Here is a 24,362-nt window from a genome sequence, read left to right on the forward strand (position 1 = left end):
CTGGGCACTTATTCTAGAACAGTAGCCACAGTTATAAACGGTCTCTATACACAGTTTGTCAACTGATGGACGCCTAAACACTTTGGCCTCGTACACACGACTGAACATGTCTGCTGAAACTGGTCCGCGGACCAGTTTCAGCAGACATGTTCGGTCGTGTGTATGGCCGACCAGGCAAATTTCCGGCGGATCGGACAGGTTTCCAGCGGACAAATGTTTCTTAGCATGCCAAGAAACATGTCCGCTGGAAGCCTGTCCGTCGGACATGTTCGGTCGTCTGTACGACTCACCGGACATGTCCGCTCGGCCGAAAGCCCTCGCATGCGTCAAAGTGATTAGACGCATGCGTGGAAGCATTGACCTTCCAGGGTCGCGCACGTCGCCGCATCGTCGCGGCCACGTCACCGCGTTCGCTGTCCCCGGGAAATTTGGTCTGATGGTGTGTACAGCCATCAGACCAAAACCCGCCAGCGGACATGTCCGATGAAAACGGTCCGCGGACCGTTTTCATCGGACATGTCCTGTCGTGTGTACGAGGCCTTTGAGATTGCTTTGTATCACTTTCCAGCTTTATTCAGATCAACTACTCTTAATTGTATGTCTTGAGAGAGCTTTTTGCGAGGCATAGTTCTTATGTACCGCAATCTTGAGTATCTGTCATCCATTAAAGTAGCTCTAAACCACACCTTCAATTTTGACTGTTTAATGGGTGTGTGCAATAAAGACACAGAAGACCAGCTAATTCCAAGGAATTCACATACTTTCTTGCTGCTGTATAATTATTATTTAGGAAACTTGTAAATAGTGAGGCTACAGTAATGGTCCAGGGTAAACTTCTCTTGTGTAGCTTCTCCATAATGGGGGTCCAGGCTACGTCAATTATGCCGAGTATACCCCCAGAGAGGTCTTCAGGATGTGGGTTCCATAGGGATGAACCATATCCCTGGACCCGTATAGCACCCTGTGGCCGACTAGCACTGCACAAGTGCCCAAAGCAACATTACAGGCTTTGCGCAATGTGCAAGGTCTGGGTACATCTCCCAAGGTTATATCTAGGTAGCAACGATCCAGATGCACCGTTTCCATTCTTAACTTAGGAGACAGTGAGGAGCTGATTGAAGAATCCAAAGAAAAATAATAAACTAGGTTAGGCCAAGAGTGGTGCATCACCTTAGTGATATTGAAGTAATTTTTTTTAAATAAAAAAACATGATATACTTACCTGCGGTTCCTTATTTCCGGTTTGTTGGACCCCACTCCTTCCTTGCAGGTACCCTCAGCAAGCTGTGTGCCAAGGGGATACTCATGTGGTTGCACTCCCAAGGCAGACCGTGTGTTTCATAGACACAAAGCATGGCTTGGCCATACCCCTGCAGGATCTGACTGACAGCCTACGGCTCCTGCTGCTCAGTGAAGCCTGTGAATCCAAAAGGGGAGGAGAGAAGAGTAGGGCTGTCGGCAGGGATAGCGCTGAATTGTGAGGCGTCAGGTAAGCGTCTAGAGACAGGGAGGGAGGAACAAGTAGTGGGGTGGTGTCTTACTGTTTACACTAATGCAGGGAATGCATTAAATGTTACAAACACCTAAACTTTAGAACCATTAAACACTTTAACTAGCAAAAAACAAAGGCCTCATAGGGTAAAGTGAAGTAGGTTTATAGGGGGATGCACGATGGGGGGGGGGGGGTTCTTGTCCAAAGTTTTGCCAGGGCCAATTACTTGAAGGTACCAGCTTTTAACCCAGGGTCTACAATTGTCCTGTAGGATTAAAGTTATTCTAAACCTTTAAAATATATCATTTTATTTTTACCTGTTCTGTACGATTGTTTTGCACAAAGCACCCCGAACCTCCTCTTCTGGGGTCCCTCGCCGATGGTCCTGGCTCCTCCTGCCTTTTGAGTACCATCCTAGCAAGCCAATTATTTGGGGGGGGCTTGCTTGCTACCCGAGCCCTGTTGATGGCATTAACCACTTAGTAACCGCCCTATAGCCGAAATATGGCTACAAGGCGGTTCCCTAACTCTGGGAGGGCGTAAATATACGTCCTCCCGGAGAATCAGACCCGCGCGCCCGAGAGGGCGCACACACGCGATCACCGGCACTCGCGGTAAGGAGCCAATGGAAGCGGCTCCTTACCGCGTGATCCCACCGTCCAATGACGGCGCGATCACTTGTAAACAAACCGGCGTTATGTAATGACGCCGGTTCCTCCCTCTCCTCTCTGTACCGTTCGGTACAGTGTGAGGGGGGGGGGGGGCAGGTGGCAGCAGCACTGTGGGCTGGATCTGTGACAATTGCAGTCACAGATCCAGCCATCCATCCCTGCGCAATACTCTGCAATACCCCCCCCCCCCCCATACTCTGCAATACCTTGCAATACGTCGCCTATGGGGATTTTTAAGTAGCGAAGTTTGGCGCAATTCCACGAGCGTGTGCAATTTTGAAGGGTGACATGTTAGGTATCCATTTACTCAGCGTAACTTAATCTTTAATAGTATGCAAAAACATTGGGCTAACTTTACTGTTTTTTTTTTGGTTTTTTTTTTAAGCACAAAACAGTTTTTTTTAAAACACGCGTTCAAAAAATTGCTGCGGTTTCTAATGAATTTTTTAGCAAATAAATGATGATTTTTACATGTAGGAGAGAAATGTCAGAATTGGCCTGGGTGCTCCAGAACGCCTGAAGGTGCTCCCTGCATGTTGGGCCTCTGTATGTGGCCACGCTGTGTAAAAGTCTCACACATGTTGTATCGCCATACTCGGGAGAAGTAGCAGAATGTGTTTTGGGGTGTAATTTGTAGTATGCATATGCTGTGTGTGAGAAATAACCTGCTAATATGACAGAAACTAGAATTTTTTTTTTATTTTTTTTTACAGTCTTTTTTCTTTTATAGCGCAAAAAATTAAAACCGCAGAGGTGATCAAATACCACCAAAAGAAAGCTCTATTTGTGTGAAAAAAAGGACAAAAATTTCAGATTGGTACAATGTTGTATGACTGAGTAATTGTCATTCAAATTGTGAGAGCACCGAAAGCTGAAAATTGGTCTGGTTAGGAAGGGGGTTTAAGTGCCCAGTGGTCAAGAGGTTAAAAGACAGACAGCAGGGCTTTACTATGCCCCCTCGTCATAGGATTTGATTGACAGCAGCTGCTGTCCTGTTGCTCTCAATTTTCCCAGTGAGGAGTAAGAGCACAGCATTGAATCAAGTTCAGGATCAGGAAATTATAATAAGGGCTGGAGGGGAATCCTGGATATAGAAGGTGGATTGCCTTAATGCAGGCAATGCATAACAGGAAAACATTAAAATAAAAAACACTTTAAAGGCTTTAGAATCACTTTACAAATAACATTTTTTGCTTTAGTTCTACTTTAAAGCAAGCCAGTGTGTCGCATTGCAAAAACAACTTTACTCCCTTTTACACATACCAAAGGGAATCAGCAGCAAGACATGAGCTGCTATATGTACAGGGACACAGTTTAGACGAATAACCTGGAACAACATTTACTAGTTTTACTGTATTTCCGATTTGTTATAAAGCTTTACATTTAAACCACTTCCCAGCACAGACAAGTCCTGACATTTGAATATTGACATTGGAGCAGTCTATTGCATCACTTGGGTCCTGTATAGCAAACACTAGAGGATGTTGTGGGGATATCCTGAGTCTCCAGCAGCCATCTTCCAGGAGACCGATGTCCCTACACAAAGCTCTCTGTGTAACCTTCTAGTTATTGCTAATGGGCTGAATTATAAAAAGTGCTGTAAATGAGTTATCATTCATAACCAATCCTCTGACATATCCAGAAAAGTAAACATGTTGCATTGCTACTCATAAGCAACCCATTCTTGCTTGCTCATTTCGTATTATAAATAATCAGACCAGTAAATTCTTTAGTTTTACAATATCTTTTTTTTTTTTATTACCCGTATTTGCCGGCATATAAGACGACTGGGCGTATAAGACGACCCCCTAATTTTCCAGGAAAAATGTTGGTTTTGGGATATACTCACTGTATAAGACTACCCCCTTCTTACTAGTCTTTCTGGAAGCTGAGGGGTAGCCAGATCCGCTGACAGAAACAGGCTTTTTCAAATCTCACTGTGTCATTACATTACATTCCTCACTGTGCCATTACATTACATGCCCCTCTCTGTGCCATTACATTACATGCCCCTCTCTGTGCCATTACATTACATGCCCCTCTCTGTGCCATTACATTACATGCCCCTCTCTGTGCCATTACATGCCCCCTCTCTGTGCCATTACATTACATGCCCCCTCTCTGTGCCATTACATTACATGCCCCCTCTCTGTGCCATTACATTACATGCCCCCTCTCTGTGCCATTACATTACATGCCCCCTCTCTGTGCCATTACATTACATGCCCCCTCTCTGTGCCATTACATTACATGCCCCCTCTCTGTGCCCGAGCTTGCCCCCTCTCTGTGCCCGAGCTTGCCCCCTCTCTGTGCCCGAGCTTGCCCCCTCTCTGTGCCCGAGCTTGCCCCCTCTCTGTGCCCGAGCTTGCCCCCTCTCTGTGCCCGAGCTTGCCCCCTCTCTGTGCCCGAGCTTGCCCCCTCTCTGTGCCCGAGCTTGCCCCCCAGTGCAATCACTGCAAACTGCCATCACTCACTTTTTTTCTGAATGGTGCGGTGCGGTGACAGTCTCCGTGCTGCGCGCGTCAATGATTTAAAAGACGCGCCTTCTCCTCAGACTGTCCTGTGTTAGGCGGAACACAAAACTTCCCAGCAGTGCCTCTGTTCTGTGTTCCGCCTATCACGGACGTCTTCTCATCTCGTCCGAGGATGAGAAGGCATCTGTGATAGGAGGAACACAGAACAGAGGCTCTGCTGGGAAGATTTGTGTTCCACCTATCACAGAACACTCTGAGGAGAAGGAGCGTCTTTTAAATCATTGACGCTCTCGCAGCATGGAGACCGTACCCAGTGTATAAGACGACCCCAGACTTCGGATGCATTTTTTTGCATCCAGAAAGTCGTCTTATACGCCGGAAAATACGTTAACTTTTTTTTTTCACCAACACCTATAACAATTAGTTTCATAGACAACTTATAGGTGTTCTATGAATTTAATAAACAAAATACTTCTCTTAACTGAGATGCATGTCAACAGTTACTGCGCCCCTTCCATGATACTGTGAAAAGTGACGGCTTGGCTGGTCGCCTCTGGCGTTCAGAGCTTCCACACGTGTAGCTGAGTGACTGCCAAGCAGAAGTTGTGAACATGCTGCTCACTGGCCACAGATACAGAATAGCGCAATACAGTCTGACACTGAGCATGCAAATCCCTGATCATAGAGATACATGACAGCACTAATACAATGTATACTGTCACCAGAGATCACTGGCCACACATACAGAATAGCACAATACAGTCTGACTGAGCATGCAAATCACAGAGATACCTGACAGCACTAATACAATGTATACTGTCACCAGAGATCACTGGTCATAGATACATAATATCACAACAGTCTGACAGCACCGATACAATGTACACTGACAGATCGGGAATACTACACAGGTAAAGTATCCATCGCTGGAGGCAGGAAGGACTGATTTTAGGAATAATTGCAATAGAAATTAGATGGGAATTAAACAATACAGCGTGAATAAACATAGCAAGAGGAAGGCAGACACCGGAGCCAGAAATGTGTCTGGGAACAAGGCCATGACACGTGCAGCCTAGCACACTGACCCTATTCTGAATGAAAATAGTCTGGGGCAGAGCCAATGTAAACTGGGATCTGGCTCACACCTGAGAAAATGTGCCAGTTACAAAGACTTATGTCATAGGCATCCATCCTAATCTTCAGCCACCTATCAGGACAGTTTATAGAGATGTAGAAGTGCGACATCCAACATATAGAGGACTTCTCCAGAGCTATGAGGACGGTCATATAACATGCCAAGAGGAGCCTGCAATGTACCATCAGCCTGATGACTAATAGTTGTGCTGAGAGTAGTAGTTCCACTGCACTATGGTCACTCAGTTGGCTAGAGCTGTGTTGACACCAATCTATAACTGATCGCTAGATCTATGGTCACCTGTATCAGTAGACACTGATAACTTTAAAGTAGATAGAGATAGAGATAGAGGCCCGGATTCAGATAGGAGTTACGACGGCGTATCTCTGAGTGTGCGGGGTCGTATCTATGCGACTGATTCGTAGAATCAGTTACGCATTGATTTCCCTAAGATCCGACCGGCGTAAGTCTCTTACACCGTCGTATCTTAGGCTGCATATTTACGCTGGCCGCTAGGTGGCGCTTCCGTAGATTTACGTGAGGAATATGCAAATTAGGTAGATACGCCGATTCAGAAACGTACGTCCGCCCGGCACATTTTTTTACGCAAGGCTTCTTCCGGCATAAAGTTACCCCTCATAAAGCAGGGATAAGTCATGTTAAGTATGGACGTCAGAAACGACCGAACAGCGTTGTATTTTACGTCGTTTACGCAAGTCGTTCGCGAATAGGGCAAGTTACGTTCACGTCGAAAGCATTGACAGTTTGCGGCGTAATTTGGAGCATGCGCACTTGAAAACGTTCACGGACGGCGCATGCGCCGTTCGTAAAAAACGTCAAGTACGTGAGGTCACATGTAATTTAGATAAAACACGCCCACATCATCCACATTTGAATTAGGCGGGCTTACGCTGGACCACATACGCTACGCCGCCTTAACTTAGGGCGCAAGTTCTTTCTGAATACGGAACTTGCGCCCTAATTTACGGCGGCGTAAAGTATCTGACATACGTTACGCCCGCCGATAGATACACAATTGTATCTGAATCCGGGCCAGAGATAGAGATATATATAAAAAAATAGGAGGCAAAAGGCATACAGAAGGCAAAAGTAAATTAGAACACCTGTCAGGTTTTTATTGTGGTCTGTGCCCCCGTTAGGGAGATTCACCCTCTCCATTTGTCCTGTTTACCATTAGCACCAAGAGCCAGTTCACACCACATGCAGTCCAGTGCGTTTTTTCCTGCATCAAAAACGCATGGAAAGTAGGTTATATGGTTTTTCAATGGCATAGTTCACACCAGTGCTTGCAGTTCCAGAAAAGTAGAACATGCTGCATTTTACCTGCACTGGAACGCTGTAAAATGCATCAAAAACGCACCTAAATGCACTGGAACACACTTGTCCTTATTTAAGGTTAATAAAAAAAAAAAAAAAAAGAGGGGTGAAAAAAAAAAAAAAGCACTGGACTGCATCAAAAACGCACTGGAACGCATCAAAAACGTGCATGCAAAAAAGCACCTGGAACGCATCCGGATTGCGTTTGTATGGTGTGAACTGGCCCTAAAAGAAAAATTAAAACCCACATTTTTGGGCTGTCTCCAGAACAGCAAGAGGAAATCTTCCAATGGGGAGACAACTTCTGGTAAGCTTGGAAGCCTTAGAGCCCTTTCACACTGGTGCATTTTTGCGGTAAAAATAGCGCTATTAAAACGCTCCCCATGCCCCTCTCCTTCGAAATGAATTAAAAACGCTCCGTTTTTACAGCGGTTTTTAATTCATTTCAATGGAGGGGGCATGGGGAGTGTTTTATGGGCGTTTTAATAGCGCTATTTTTACCGAGAAAACGTGGGAAAAACGCACCAGTGTGAAAGGGCCTTAAGGGATTCCCTTAATTTTCAAGGATTTCCTCTTGCTTACTGCTTTGGCTATGTGACAGGAAGTGAAGGGAAATCTCACCAAGGGGATGCAAAAAAAAAAAAAAAACACACGCACACACCTTAGGGCTCTTTCACACGGAGCAGATCCGTATTGATTTGCTCCGTTAGCCCGTTGGGCTCAGCGGGGATTCCTCCGTAAATCCCTGCTGAGTGGTCGGTGGACAGGGCAGTCCCCGCACACTGTGCAGAGAACGCCCTGTCTCTCCTCCGCTCTCCCCTATGGGCAATCGGATGAATACGGACCGTGTGTCCGTATTCATCCGATCCGTTCCGCCAGACGGAAGAAAAATAGGGTTTTCTTCCGTCTGAAAAAGCGGAACTTTGCGGACGCGGATCGTTACGGACATTAGCGGATGCATCATCCGCCAACGTCTGCAATCCCATAGGGATACATTACAAGTCCGTAAACGGACTTGTAGTAAACGGTCCGTTCGTCCGCCCGTGTGAAAGGGTCCTTACTCGATGCAAAAAAATTGAATAAAAGTTTTGCCTATAGTTCTACCTTAAAGTGGAGGTTCACCCTAAAACAATTATCTAACATTACATCCAGCATACAAACGACATGTACAGTATGCAGGTATTTTTTTTGTTCGCCGTACATACCGTTTAATTGTTATTTTCCTCCCGACTTCCGGGTTCTGATTCCCGTGGGACTGGGCGTTCCTATTGAGAGCTTAGATGATTGACGTCTGGTAAAAAACTTCCCATGGCGCATAAAGCGCATCACCAGTTTTCCGTAAATAGCCAACCTGCGAGTCGGCGCTATACGGCGCCTGCGCCCGCCGTGTAGAGCTGACTGCGCAGGCGCCAAATAGAGCCGACTCGCAGGACGGCTATTTACGGAAAACTGGTGATGCGCTTTATGCGCCATGGGAAGTTTTTTACCAGACGTCAATCATCTAAGCTCTCAATAGGAATGCCCAGTCCCACTGGAATCGGAACCCGGGGGGGGGACAACAATTAAACGGTATGTACGGCAAAAAAAAAAAAAAAAACACAGCATACTGTACATGTCGTTAGTATGTTGGATGTAATGTTATACAATTGTTTTAGGGTGAACCTCTAACTTTAACTACAAACACTGAGCTCTGGAACTGTGATTCTATACACACACACGCACACCTCATCAAAAATGTTATTTATTTCAGTAATTCAATCATTGGCTTACAGCCAGCGAAAGCTTCATAAAATACAGTGGACCAACACCAGCAGATGACATGGGTCTCTGTGTGTGTCTGTCGCCTGTGATCCCTACATTGACAGACGCTGCAATCGCTGTATCCACCAATACTGTGATCTATAGGCAGTGCCGGCCCAAGACATTGTGCTGCCTGGGACCAAGAATGAAATGCTGCCCCCCCCCAGAAAAAAAATCACGCCCACCAAAAGGCCCCCACATTCATTATTTTATATCATGATAACTAAAGGGGACCCGTCATGGCTCTATACATGTATAAAGGAGTATAAAGAGGACCCGTCATGGCTCTATACATGTATAAAGGAGTATAAAGAGGACCTGTCATTTCTCTATACATGTATATAGAGGACCTGTCATTACTCTTTACATGTAAAGGAATATCAAGAGGACCTGTCACGGCTCTATAAATGTATATAGGACTATAAAGAGTACTTGACACGGCTCTATACATGTATAAAGGAGTATAACGAGGGCCTGTCATGGCTCTATACATGTATATAGAAGTATATAGAGGACCTGTCATGGCTCTATACATGTATATAGAAGTATAAAGAGGACCTGTCATGGCTCTATACATGTATATAGGAGTATAAGGAGGACCTGTCGTGGCTCTATACATGTATAAAGGAGTATAACGAGGACCTGTCATGGCTCTATAGATGTATAAAGAGGACCTGTCATGGCTCTATAAATGTATATAGGAGTATAAAGAGGACCTGTCATGGCTCTATACATGTATAAAGGAGTATAACGAGGGCCTGTCATGGCTCTATAGATGTATAAAGAGGGCCTGGCATGGCTCTATACATGCATAAAGATGTATAAAAAGGACCTGCCATGGCTCTATACATGTATCCAGGAGTATAAAGGGACCTGTGAATTGCCGGCGGCCACAATGTCTTTTGCGCAAACTAATCAATGTACGCCAATTGTGTTTTGTTTTTTTTGGTACCAAAAATATGTAGAAGAATACATATTGGCCTAAACTGAAGAAAATAGTTTATTTTTCCAAGTTTTGGGGATATTTATTATAGCAAAAAGTTAAAATTATATATATATATATATATATATATATATATATATATATATATATATATATATATATATATATATATATATATATATATATATATATATATATAGAGCACAAAAAATAAAAACTGCAGAGGTGTGATCAAATATCACCAAAAGAAAGCTCTATTTGTGGGAAAAAAAAAGGACATAAATTTTATTTGGGTGGCGGAACGGGCTGGCGGGCATCAGTATGCTGCCCCCCTAAAAGTGCTGCCTGGTACCCATGGTACCACCCGGTCCCATCATAGGGCCGGCCCTGTCTATAGGTATAGTCTCTCTGATCTGGATGTATATACATTGTAACGTATAGGCAGTTTCCTGGTGCGAGTTCCCCTGTGTGCAGTGCAGTCCCCACTACAGTGCTAGGCTCATGACTTCTTCCTATAGCCTCCAATCACATGGCTGCTTTCCATAGGCACGCCCCCTCCACTGTCATCCCCCCCACCTAGGGTTGCCACCTCATCCCTTTAAAACCGAGCACATACCAATTACACCGGTTCTGTGGCTGATTAAGGTAGAAATTAAATTCACTTAGTGTTTTTCCTGCATTACAATTAGCCCCAGAACCTGTGTATTTAATGTGCTTGTTATTAAAAGGGATGAGCTGGCAATGTCAGTTTACACAAGGTCCAGTCATGTCACCTTCTATGGGCTGACAGCCCCCTCCACACACACAGTCCTCTTCCCCTTTAAGAAGTACCTGGTGATTGAAGCATGAGGCTCTGGCTGTGATGAAGCTGGCCGGCTGTCAGCTGGTCTGAGCCGTCCAATGATGTGCGGAGCTCGGTGTCCGGGTAGTCGGCTGTACAGGCGGCGGAGCGGTACCCAACGCATGGTGAGCGGTCAGAGGAAGGGAAGCGTGTTCTGAGCCCGGGACTTATCTCTACAAGACTTCCCAGCCACATGAAGGGGCGCTCACTTCAGGCAATCTCCGCCCCTACAGGGAGGGGCCTTTGCCGGCCTGCCTGTGGATTAACCACTTCATGACCGGGGAGCTGACACCTCTGTCATTAGAAGCATGCCGTCGTCGTCGTGACTGGTGGGTGGAATGTGGAAGTTCCTAGAGATATATTTGTGCATGATTGTCAATTTTCCACAAGGGTTACTTCATCCCCACTTCATTCAAAAATAATTTTTTTTTTCTTGTACACGTGTTAAAATGAATATTTTAGGCCTAAAGATGACTTAAAAGCCCAAAACATGCCATTGTTTCTGCCCTGGAAAATAAAATGGTGGTAGTCTGAAGAGACCAGGGCCGATCCGCCCTATAGGCTCACGATGCAAGCAGCTTAGGGCCCCGCAAAGCTGCGGAGGGGCCCCCCAAATTACTAGAGGCCCCCGCCTGGTGAGAATTAATTTTCAGCCCCTCGCCCCGCTTCTCAACTCGCTGGCTGCATGGGAGAAGAGGTAAGAAGTCCGCACCCCGCGCTTCTCACTTTAACCGCTTCCCAACCGCCGCATGTAGATATACGTCGGCAGAATGGCACGTACAGGCACATTGGCGTACCTGTACGTCCCTGCCTTGTCGGGGGTCCAATCGGGACCCCCCCCCCCCCCGCTACATGCGGCGGTCGGATTCCCTCGGGGAGCGATCCGGGACGACGGCGCGGCTATTCGTTTATAGCCGCTCCCCGGAGCTGAAGAACGGGGAGAGCCATATGTAAACACGGCTTCCCTGTGCTTCATCGATCGAGTGATCCCTTTTATAGGGAGACTCGATCGATGACATCAGTCCTACAGCCACACCCCCTACAGTTGTAAACACACACTAGGTGAACACTAAATCCTACAGCGCCCCCTGTGTTTAACTCCCAAACTGCAACTGTCATTTTCACAATAAACAATGCCATTTAAATGCATTTTTTACTGTGAAAATGACAATGGTCCCAAAAATGTGTCAAAATTGTCAGAAGTGTCCGCCATAATGTTGCAGTCACGAAAAAAATCGCTGATCACCGCCATTAGTAGTAAAAAAAAAAATAATTAATAAAAATGCAATAAAACTATCCCTTATTTTGTAAACGCTATAAATTTTGCGCAAACCAATCGATAAACGCTTATTGCGATTTTTTTTACCAAAAATAGGTAGAAGAATACGTATCGGCCTAAACTGAGGAAATTTTTTTTTTTATATATATGTTTTTGGGGGATATTTATTATAGCAAAAAGTAAAAAATATTGCATTTTTTTCAAAATTTTCGCTCTATTTTTGTTTATAGCGCAAAAAATAAAAACCGCAGAGGTGATCAAATACCACCAAAAGAAAGCTCTATTTGTGGGGAAAAAAGGACGCCAATTTTGTTTGGGAGCCACGTCGCACGACCGCGCAATTGTCTGTTAAAGCGACGCAGTGCCGAATTGTAAAAACCCCTTGGGTCATGTAGCAGCATATTGGTCCAGTCCTTAAGTGGTTAATGTAAGATGTCATTTCCGACAGCAGAAAGAACACCCCCCCCCCCGCGCTTCTCAACTTTAATGTGACATGTCATTTTGCTTAGGGCCCCAGGGAGGTCAGGATCGGCACTGGAAGAGACACTAAATTCTTTTTTTCCTTAACCACTTAACGACCGGAAGATTTACCCCTTAATGACCAAGCCATTTTTTGCGATACAGCACTGCAATGCTTTAACTGACAATTGCGCAGTCGTGCGATGTTGTACCCAAACAAATTTGATGTCCTTTTTTTTTTCTTCTTACAAATACAGTAAAACCTTGGATTGCGAGCATAATTCGTTCCCGGAAGCACGCTTGTAATCCAAAGCAAATTTTCCCATAAGAAATAATGGAAACTAAAATGATTCGTTCCACAACCATTTATTCATAGGTCCTTCAGTTTATAGTTCATAGAAAAAGATTATAGCAACGATAAGTTGTGTAACTATAAAATGTCCGTCCACAAATGGAAGCCTCCACAAGGGGATTAGAAGCAAAATCCAGCAAGAGCTACAGAGTATAAAAGAGAAGAGAGGCTCCCCTAAGTGTAGCAATATGGTTACATTTAAAGCGGAAGTTCACCAGAAAACAATTACCGTATTTATCGGCATATATCGCGCACTTTTTTGCCCTGAAAATCAGGGCAAAATCGTGGGTGCGCGATATACGCCGATACCCGCTTTCCCGCGCCGAGTTTTGAATACTGCGCCAACATATACCGAGCGCAGTACACTCGGGTATAGTCGGCCAGTCTCGGCTTCTTCCGCGGTCACGTACAGGACGTGAGCGCGACAGTTGCCGAGCCTGCCCGAGTGTACTGCGCTCGGTATATGCTGGCGCAGTATTCAAAACTTGGCGCGGGAAACGAGCGGGGAGGACGCGAGGACGCCTCAGAAGGACGCCGGACCCGCCGAAGAAGACACCGGACCCGCCTAAGAGGACACCGGACCCGCCGCAGAAGGACACCGAAGCCGCAGAAGGACACCCGAAGCCGCAGAAGGACACCCGAAGCCGCAGAAGGACGCCGGACCCGACGAGGCCGCCTGATGGACGCCGCGCAAGACACCAAAACTAAAGTACAAAAATAACTTTTTTTCCACAGGATTGGGGGTCACTTTAGGGGTGCATGGTATACGCGGGAGCGCGTTATACCGCGATAAATACGGTATATACCATTCCAACCAGCATACTGCAGACATGTACAGTATGCGTTTTTTTTTTGTCTGTACATACCGTTTTATACTTGTTTTTCTTTCCAGACTCCCGCGGGGAATAGGCGTTCCTATGAAGAGGCGTAGATGATTGACGTGCGGCTAAGGCGCGTCACAAGTTCCGAAAATTGCCGGACTGGGACTCTGCTCTATACGGCGCCTGCGCACAGACTAGGAGCTGACTGCGCAGGCGCCGTATAAGGCCGAGTACCAGTCCGACTATTTTCGGAACGCCTTAGCCTCACGTCAATCATCTACGCCTCTTCATAGGAACGCCTATTCCCCGCGGGAGTCTGGAAAGAAAAACAAGTATAAAATGCTATGTATAGAGAGAAAAAAAAAACAGCATACTGTACATGTCGGCAGTATGCTGGTTGGAATGGTATATAATTGTTTTAGGGTGAACCGCTGCTTTAATTTTACATTACATTTTCTGGTTACATTCTGACACTTCTCTTCTTCATCTAAAAATCATACATTTTTTGCTAGAAAATTACTCAGAATCCCCAAACATTATATATTTTTTAGCAGACACCCTAGGGAATAAAGTGGCTGTCATTGCAACTTTTTTTCTTGCACGGTATTTGCGCAATCATTTTTCAAACGTCCTTTTTTGGGAAAAAAAAACGATTTCATTAATTAAAAAATAACAAAACAGTAAAGTTAGCCCATTTTTTTTGTATAATGTTAAAAATGATGTTACGCCGAGTAAATAGATACCTAACTTGTCACTCTTTAAAATTGCGCACACTCATGGAATGGCGCCAAACTTCGGTACTTAAAAATCTCTATAGGCAACACTTTAATTTTTTTTACAGGTTACCAGTTTAGAGTTACAGAGGCGGTCTAGCGCTAGAATTATTGCTATCGCTCTAATACATGCGGCGATACCTCACATGTGTGGTTTGAATGGCGTTTACATATGTGGGCGGGACTTATGTGCACATTTGCTTCTGAGCGCAAGCTACTGGGTACAGGGGCGTTTTAAATAAAAAACAATTATTATTATTTATTTTTACTTTTTTTTTTATCACTTTTATTCCTATTACAAGGAATGTAAAGATCCCTTGTAATAGGACTAGTGTGTGACAGGCAGGAGAGAGCTGGGTGAAAATCTCCCCCCGGGCTTGTGACACTATGCACAGCCACCGGCCGCCACTACCAAATGCTGTTTTTGGAGAGCAGGAATATGCCTGCTAGAGCTCTGTTACCCAGGTCACGGCCGCTGCTCACCTCCCACTGTGCAGCTGTGCCTGCGTCAGCCCTGAGGTAGATGGCTGCAAAGCTGAACTATGTCTCGTCTCACACATAGCTCGGCCTCAGCGCACACCAGCGCTGACATCCCCTTCTCTCTCTGCACAGACATGAGGAGAGATAGAGCTCATCTGCTCCTCCTCCTTCTGAGTCTGCCCTGCCCACACTCCCCGGGCATGTGTGGGCACTGGACAGGAAGTCTGAACCCAGAAAAGCATCAGACAGCCTGCCTGCGCCTCAGCCTCCATCCTGGTAAGCTCACCCTCTCTAGTCTCTCCTGCCTCCCAGTGTATAAAAAGGGGTGCCCTGTGGACTTTGTTAAAGGGGAGGGGGGGGGCAGGCTTTGGTGAGCAGAGACCCTCTTTACACAATAGTCCACAGCATGCACCCTTAAATCAAGTTTCGCAGAACACCCCTTACATCAGATCTGATGTATATGGGGTCTGTGCAGACTCTGATGTAAGGGGGGACTCTGATGTAAGGGTGGGCCTCTGTGCGGACTCTGATGTAAGGGGGGACTCTGATGTAAGGGGGACTCTGATGTAAGGGGGGGGGGACTCTGATGTAAGGGGGGGACTCTGATGTAAGGGGGGGACTCTGTGCGGAATCTGATGTAAGGGGGGGCCTCTGTGTGGACTCTGATGAAAGGGGGGCCTCTGTGCGGACTCTGATGTAAGGGGGGCCTCTGATGTAAGGGGGGCCTCTGTGCGGACTCTGATGTAAGGGGGGCCTCTGATGTAAGGGGGGCCTCTGTGCGGACTCTGATGTAAGGGGAGGCTCTGTGCGGACTCTTGCGATCTTGATAAATCTTAGACTGTTTTCCTCGATCCATCACGTTTCCACGCTCTATGGGCCACTTGACTGGACTTGTCCCCCAGGCCTAAGGTTGCCAGCCCTCCCCTGGTGACAGGTCCTCTTTATGGAGAGAGGCGGGGTCAAAAAGACCCCACATCTCTCCTCCAGGCTGGACAGCATGAGATTGTGAAAAACAATTCTTTTTTTTCACTAATGCAACCTCAAAGGTGAAACTAATATATGAGATAGATTACATGCAAAGCAAGATAGTTCAAGCTGTGATTTGTCATAATTGTGATGATTATGGCTTACAGCTCATGAAAACCCCAAATCCACAATCTCAGAAAATTAGAATATTACATGCAATAATAAAACAAGGATTGTACATAGAACAATATCGGACCTCTGAAAAGTATAAGCATGCATATGTACTCAGTACTTGGTTTGGGCCCCTTTTGCAGCAATTACTGCCTCAATGTGGCGTGGCATGGAAGCCATCAGCATGTGGCACTGCTGAGGTGTTATGGAAGACCAGGATGCTTCAATAGCGGCCTTCAGCTCTTCTGCATTGTTGGGTCTCACGTCTCTATCTTTCTCTTGGCAATGCCCCATAGATTCTCTATGGGGTTCAGGTCAGGCGACTTTGCAGGCCAATCAAGCACAGTAATCCCATGGTCATTGAACCAGGTTTTGGTGCATTTGGTAGTGTGGGCAGGTGCCAAGTCCTGCTGGAAAATGAAGTCAGCTTCCCCATAGAGCTTGTCTGTGGAAGGAAGCATGAAGTGCTCCAAAATCTCCTGGTAGACGGCTGTGTTGGCCCTGGACTTAATGAAGCACAGTGGACCAACACCAGCAGATGACATGGCTCCCCAAATCAACACAGACTGTGGAAACTTCACACTGGATTTCAAGCATCTTGCAGTGTGTGCCTTTCCATTCTTCCTCCATACTCTGGCTCCTTGGTTTCCAAATGAGATGCAAAATTTGCTCTCATCAGAAAAGAGGACTTTGGACCACTGAGAAACAGACCAGGTCTGTTTTCTTTAGCCCAGGTAAGACGTTGTTTGTTGTTCAGGAGCGGCTTGACAAGAGGAATACGACATTTGAATCCCATGTCCAGGATCCATCTGTGTGTGGTGGCTCTTGATACACGGACTCCATCCTCAATCCACTCCTTGTGAAAGTCCCCAACACTTTTAAATGGCCTTTTCCTGACAATCCTATCCAGGCTGCGCTCATCCCTGCTGCTTGTGCACCTTTTTCTTCCACACTTTTCCCTTCCACATAACTTTCTATTAATGTGCTTTGATACAGCACTTTGGGAACATCCAACTTCTTTTGCAATTACCTTTTGAGATTTTCCCTCTTTTTGGATGTGTCAATGATGGTTTTCTGCACAACTGTCAGGTCAACAGTCTTTCTCATGATTGTGATTCCTACTGAACCAGACTGAAAGACTATTTAAAGGCTCAGGAGCCATTTACAGGTGTTATGGCTTAATTGGCCGATTAAAGTGGGACACTTTGATCCTAGAATATTGCACCTTTTCACAATGTTCTAATTTTCTGAGATTGTGGATTTGGGGTTTTCATGAGCTGTAAGCCATAATCATCACAATTATGACAAATGAACTATCTTGCTTTGCATGTAATGAGTCTATCTCATATATTAGTTTCACCTTTTAAGTTACATTAGTGAAGTACATACATTTTTGCACAATTTTCAAATTTTTCGAGTATCACCTGTAAGTATGCAGGCATCTGGGGTAAAGCTGTCCACATAGACCAGGGGTGCCCAACCTTTTGAAGAGCGAGGGCCACTTTAGCGACTTGGTAACCGGTTGCGGGCCACAATGAGCAGAGTGGGCAGATGGCAGGTCCGTGTCTAACTATATTGCTAAACTTAGAGGCGCCTCTCTTCTATTTTATACTCAGGTGGGACATGACGCTACTCTTATATCAAGACATTGCTTGTATATCAAGTCAAAATGTATTAAAAAATGTTGCTTGTCTTGCAAAATGCTCTCAAACCAAGGTTTCTCTTATCGTCCATGGACAGACACAGCTCCTTGAATTTTGACAAGTGGGTTATGTTCCTGTTCACAGGAGAGGACTAGGCAGAAACATGTTAGATAATTAAATACATGTTACTTTAACAGAGTTGAACAGCCCCGCCCAGGGGGTGTTCCTTCCAGGCATAACCCTCCTCCTTGCAGTATGCAGCCTCAGTTTCATTCTGCCTAGCAAAGGAGAAGGACGTATGGCTCCCTTTGGGCCCAGAGCCCTGAGGAAAAATTGTATTGTATTTTATTTTTTCTTGAAAGAATCTTCTAATCAACTGATGGCTGAGTTTTTCCGCCATTTTGGCAGCGCTGACGCAATTTTTTGGGTGATTTTCAGTTACTATTGAAAATCCCATTGGCGGCCATTTTGTTGTAGCCGTGCTATGGCACAGGTTACTATTGCGGTCAGCCATCTTCCTGTGGCCGCGTCAGCCTCTCTATGCAGCGTTCGGCGGCCATCTTGGCTGAGTCCTTGACCTCTAGTGCTGGTTCCTATGGCGCGCAGCACAGGTCTCCTCACGAATTGCCTCACAGTTTACCTCACTGTTTTTCCTCCTCTCACACATGCTGTGTACTGAGGGCGGGCAGCGGCGCTGTGCAGTCTTCTCCTGTGATGGTGAGTCCCCTGGGTAACCCCCGTTCAGTGCAGCAAGAGGGTGGATTTTCAGTCTAGCCTGAATAGGGCCCTGGGAGCTTCTGAAATGGAGTCAGTCTCTGGTTTTCTTCCCCAAACATGCCTGAGGTGGCAGCTGGTGCACTTTGTCAGTAGTCCTGGAAACCTTTGTTGCCAGGGTGGGAGCGGAGTGCAGACGTGAGGGGGGTACAAAAGCGGGGTCTGTCCGTTTTTGGGCCTCAAGGGCCTAAAATGCCTTTGTGAACGATGGGTAGTTCCGCATGCAATCCATTTGTTCGGTGGTAGCTGCGCTCCATCCGGGGGACTTTCTGGCGTCCTTGGACATCAAGGACGCATACATGCATGTCCAACTTTGCGCGAGTCACAGAGGTTTCTATGCCTCGCGATGGGGAGGCCCACTGTCAGTTGTGGCCCTTCCTTTTGATCTGGCACCAGCACCACAGGTTTTAACCAAGGAGCTTGCACTTATCCCAACCTTGTTGGGACAGCGTGACTTTGCCATCGCGGGCTACTTAGACAACTTTCTGACTCAGAATTAGTGGTCGTGTTGGTAGCCTATCAGGTCTTCTCTCCGTTTGCATGCAGATCCTAGGTCTGTGGGTAGCCTCCTTCGAGGCGGTACCGTATGCCCAGTTCCACGCTCGTGTTTTTTCCAGAGGGAAATACTGTCCGAGTGGTACAAATCTCTTGTCTCTGAATCATCAGATTCAGGTCCGCCACCTAGTTAGTGTGTCTCTGAATTGGTGGCTGAGATCCCCGACTCTTTGGTCCGGGAAGTAGTTTCTTCCTTTTTGTGGACGGTGATTACAACGGACGCCAACCTCTCGGGTTGTGGGGGCACCTGGGGGGTCCAGTCGGCCCAGAGTCGTTGGACTTGAGTGAACCTACAGCCACGCCTCCCTGTATGCGCCCGTTCTCATCTGATCTCGGTAACTACCCAGGGTCGGGCCTGGTTAGAACCTGGGTGGGAGCCCGCCTGGGAATACCAGGTGATGTAGACCCTGTCTACCGTTATTCGTCCTAGTACTTTGGGCAATCAGGCTATGCCTCTCCTCGTGGTCGAGGTGGTTGCAAGGTCGTCCGATCTGGATTCAGCCTGACAACGCCACGGCCATGGCTTCGGTCTACCATCAGGTATACCGGGAGGCAGGCTACTGGAGTCGCCTGATGCTGGACCAGGACGACTGGTCTTGGTACTTGGAGTCAACTCCTTTGCAGGAGGTGAGTCTCACAGGGCATGGATTTCCTAGCCGCTTGTCTCAGCAGCAAGGGTGTCAAAGTTTGTGGCCAGGTCTAGTGATCCTGTACAGACGCATCAGTCACTTTGGTGGCCCGTGGGGTCTGCATCAGCGACTTTATGCCTTTTCCTCCCTTGTTGTGGCCTCCCCGGCTGCTCCACAGAGTGGAGGCTGGGGAATCCTGATGATTCTAATCGCTCCAGATTGGCCTCGGCGTCCTTGGTATGCCAATATCGGCTGCCTGGTAGTGGAGGTACCCTGGCGGCTGCCAGGGCGGGAGGTCCTTCTGTCTCGAGGTCCCATACTTCCTCCTGTTGTACAGTCACTGACTTGCTCAACATGCTATTGGAAGCCAGACTTTAAGAGACCGGGGTCTGTCTGACTCGGTCATCTCAACCATGCTGAGGGCACGCATGCGTTTGCAAATGCGTGCGGACCAAACCCCTGTTTTTAACGCATACTGTAGACAGGGTAATTGGTTTTCTGCAAGCTGGTCGGTTAGTAGGCTTGGTTTTTCCCTGGGCATTCCCCAGGTTTTTGTCGTCATCTGCTTTAGCCTTCCAATGCTACTTACTGTTATGGCCAGCTATAGATGGGGGCAGTGGACATGTTTATGCTTCACCTGTGGTGTTTATATTGGTCCATCAGTGCACCAACACCTTTGCAGCCATTGTGCTACATGCTGGGTGCTTGGTGTGCTCTTGTATCTTTAAGGAGGGGTGGCTTCCCTTCAGTTCACCTGCCCCTGTCTATCCATTTAAATGCATGTGCCTCCACTGTGGGGACGCTCATTGTTTAGTGTTAGGACCACAGATTACAGGGTGCCTTGGCGCGGCTCTGTGACTCACGCATGCGTTTGCAAATGCGTGCGGACCAAACCCCTGTTTTTAACGCATACTGTAGACAGGTTAATTGGTTTTCTGCAAGCTGGTCGGTAAGTAGGCTTGGTTTTTCCCTGGGCATTCCCCAGGTTTTTGTTGTTGAGGGCACGGTAGTCTTCTTCCGGAGGATCTACCGTCGCATCTGGCAGGCCTACATCTCTTGGTGCGAAGAGATGGAGTGACGTCCATGGACGTACTCTGTGTCCACGGTCCTGCTGTTTTTACAGCTTGGAGTGGATCTAAAAACTGCTTAAAGCACCGTTTGGGGCAGATTTCAGACTTGGTGTGTTGTTTCAGTGGCCTTTTTGCGACCCGTTTCCTGGTGGATACCTTTTTGTGCAGGGGGTTTGTCCTATGCTTTCCCCGCTTGGTCCATCTCTTCCCCCATGACTTTTGACTCTGGTGCTCTCGGTTCTTCAGGAACCTTCCTTTTGGAAACAGGGAGATTTCTCTTGACAACTATCTCAGAAGGTGGCCCCTTTGGCGGCCTTTACCTCTGTTAAAGGGGTTTCTGAGTTGGTGGTCTTGTCTTGCAAGCCGGCATGCTTGACCCTCCATAGGATTAGGTGGTGGTGCGCCTGCGACCTTCCCTTCTTCCGAGGGTGGTTTCGGCCTTTCGCCGGAATAAGGACATTGTTCTTCCATCCTTCTGTCGTCGGCCGGCGCATCCTACAGAGGATGCCTTTCATACTTTAGGCGTGGTACTCGTTTTGCGGGTGTACCAGCCTGCTACGGCTCCGTTTCGGAGATCTGACTCTCTTTTGTGTCGGTGTCTGGTCCACAAAAGGGCCTGGCGGTCTAGTCGACCACCTTTTTTCGGTGGATCAGGCAGGCTGTCATACAGGCCTATGCTCTTAAGGGACGGGCCCCCCTTGCCGGTCACGGCACTTTCGACCAGGGCAATGGTGCTTCCTGTTTTTTTTTCTGACAGCATGCGTCGGTATCACAGGTGTGCAAGGCGGCGACTTACTCATCCGTTCTCGCTTTTCCCAGACTTCACATGGTTGCTGTGAGTGCATCTTCTGATGCTTCTTTCGCTAGTTTTTGCAGGTGGCAGTTTAAAGTTGCACCTCCTCTGTTGATTGTTTTGGGGTGAAGTAAAATTGGTTTTACTGATATATTTCCCACCCCTCGTTTTTTGACACTGCTTGGGGACGTCCCACTTGTCAAGATTTAAGGAGCTGTGTCCGTCCATGGACAATAAGAGAAAATAGGATTTTTTGTACTCACAGTAAAATCCTTTTCTCTGAGTCCATGGACGGACACAGCTCCCACCCCTCCTTTTTAGGTTTTTACTGCTTGTTACGAACTGAGGCTGCATGCTGCAGTGAGGAGGGTTATGTCTGGAGGGACCGCCCCCTGGGCTGGGCTGTTCAACTCTATTAATGTAACATGTATTTAATTATCTAACATGTTTCTGCCTAGTCCTCTCCTGTAAACAGGGAACATAACCCACTTGTCAAGATTTAAGGAGCCGTGTCCATCCATGGACTCAGAAAAGGATTTTACGGTGAGTACAAAAAATCCTATTTTTTGTGGCACACAGATTATTGTTGATGCACATAGGTGTGCGCAGCCTATTACATTAGAGTATGCACCCCAAAGCTCAAACACACGTGTGTGTGTGCGTATATATATATATATATATATATATATATATATATATATGGCAGTAGGGCAATGGACAGTGTCAGAAGGACAATTGATGGCATCAGTGGGCAGGTACTGTTAGTAGTTTATTTTTATTTTAAAATTACTTTTTGTTCTTTTAAATCTCTTTGTTTTTTTTTATATCAATAAACATTCTACAACTTACATTTCTTACATTTCTCTTCATCTTCAATTTGTTTGCTCTCACATCAAAGAGAATGGCCACTTACACATCACAAAGCACACATTTTTCCCCTTACAGTAAAATGATTACTTTTTACAATTAAATTTTTTTATTATTTTTTACAATTTGTTTATTATTTTCTTTTACATTTTGTTTTGAAGCACCATTGGGGGGCATTGGTGAGACATCAAGGGCCTAAACAGACCCCTGATATATCACTTTTGAGACAGAGAAAGGGGCTGAGGACAGAAATTCCTGAGTCCCTTTCTCTGCAGCCAAGCAGCAGGGGGAATCTGTGCAGCACAGGGTGATTAGGGTGTGCCTGGACACACCTGGCACACCCTGTGCGCATGCCTATGTTGATGCATGGGGGTATGAACGCACTCAAGTTGTTGGGGCACAGGAATTAAAGGGGAATTCCAGCCTAATTTTAACTATGGCTGTGAACTCCAGGGGCTGTGATGTCATCATTGGGCTCCCATAGCCCAGCCAATGTCAGCACTCCCTCCCCTCCCCTGCAGCAGGCGCACACTGACACAGGGGAGCCAGAGCTGTAGGACCATGTGACTGAACCAAAGCAAACTAAAATTAGGCAAGTATACAGAACTTTTTCCACAAGGGATAGGTAGTAGGAGGGGGCATTTTTCAGGCTGAAATTTCACTTACATTTTTACAGTCACAGAAATGAATGGTTAGGGAACAGGAATTCATTTCTGGAGCACATGAATTATTATTGGGGAATAGGTATGATTTTTTTTTAGGCACTTGAATTATTGGGGCACAGGAGTGAAGTTTTGGGGCATAGGAATGAATTGTTGGAGTACATTAATTCATTTTTGAGGCACAGGAATCAAAGTGGAATTCCGCCCTAATTGTAGGCATAGTTAGTGTTAGAGAAACAAGGAAGGGTGAGAATCAAGGGGCAGTTGCTGAAGCTAACCACAAGGATTCCCGCCCAATTGGTTGTAATGGACTCTCTCGGTACTGATAAACGACAATGTCATTTTTATATATAAAAAATACAGTATTTATTACATATAAAATTGACATGCAAAATGCATCTAAAAATCAATGAACAAATACTTAGGGTTCCCCCAAGAGGTATCTGTTGGTACAGTATATCTCATAAATTAGTGTATCCTCAACTAGTTTAGACACGCCGCTTCTTCAGGAGAAATGATCTATAAGACAGATGATACAATCAACCATAAGACAAATACATTGTAAGTAAACATTTTCAATATAGCAAAAGGTATAACAAGGAGAATTGCTCACCCAGCAGGTCAAAAGGTATGGTATGAACCCGAGCCGCTCAAAGAAATTGCGCGGCAGACGAGGGGGGGGTCAAACAAATAATGATATTGATAAGGGAACGCAACCTCTAAAGTAGTTCCAATAGGGTAAAGGTGGCAGAATTTGATGAAGAAAAAGAAAAAAAAAACATCAGAAACGGAGGGGAAAGGGACTGGAATAGGAAGGGAACATGGAGGGGCTGGACAGGAGAAAGGGACATAAAAATGGGACATCAGTTCAGGCTGATCTACTCCTTTACATCCCCTACAGATTCTCCCCATCTGGCGCAGAGTGGGATGGAGGTAAACACAAGTGTGAGTGTAGCAGCTGGAGAAATTGACTTTACAATGCAATACAGTACAAAATAAATTGACCCCTTAAGGGGAGTGATGGGGTTAATTAACATTGCCTGGTTATTGCTGTATTAGCGGCCAGTGGCAGTGTTTATTAACTCCTCGCATTAATGACTAGTGGAAATGTTGATTACCCCCTCACTCCCCCAAAGGTTAATAATTTATTTGTACAAAGCTGCATTAATGGCCATTGGCATTATTAACCCCTAGCATTACTGCCTAGTGCCAGTGATAATTAACCCCCTCACTTCCCCAAGGAGTAACAATTTGCACAAAGCTGCGTTAGTGGCCAGTCACAGTGATTAACCCCTTTATGCTGCACCATGAAGGGGTTATTTAAACTGCCATTGGCCACCAATAGGGAGGGACGTTTTAAATACCACCACCGAC

The 24,362-nt window shown here is 46.2% G+C and overlaps 1 protein-coding gene across 1 annotated transcript in view; it reads right to left on the reverse strand.

Moving 5' to 3' along the window:
• Window positions 1-10,909, reverse strand: part of MTHFD1L (methylenetetrahydrofolate dehydrogenase (NADP+ dependent) 1 like) — a 337,567-nt gene extending 326,658 nt beyond the window's left edge. The window contains exon 1 of the mRNA XM_040350849.1: window positions 10,685-10,909. Within this exon, the coding sequence (XP_040206783.1) occupies window positions 10,685-10,818 (134 nt within the window). The 5' untranslated portion in view covers window positions 10,819-10,909. The remainder of the gene's footprint in view (window positions 1-10,684) is intronic.
• Between the last annotated feature and the right edge of the window lie 13,453 nt (window positions 10,910-24,362).

Source organism: Rana temporaria, chromosome 4, assembly GCF_905171775.1.
Source record: "Rana temporaria chromosome 4, aRanTem1.1, whole genome shotgun sequence".
NCBI classification, from domain to species: domain Eukaryota; kingdom Metazoa; phylum Chordata; class Amphibia; order Anura; family Ranidae; genus Rana; species Rana temporaria.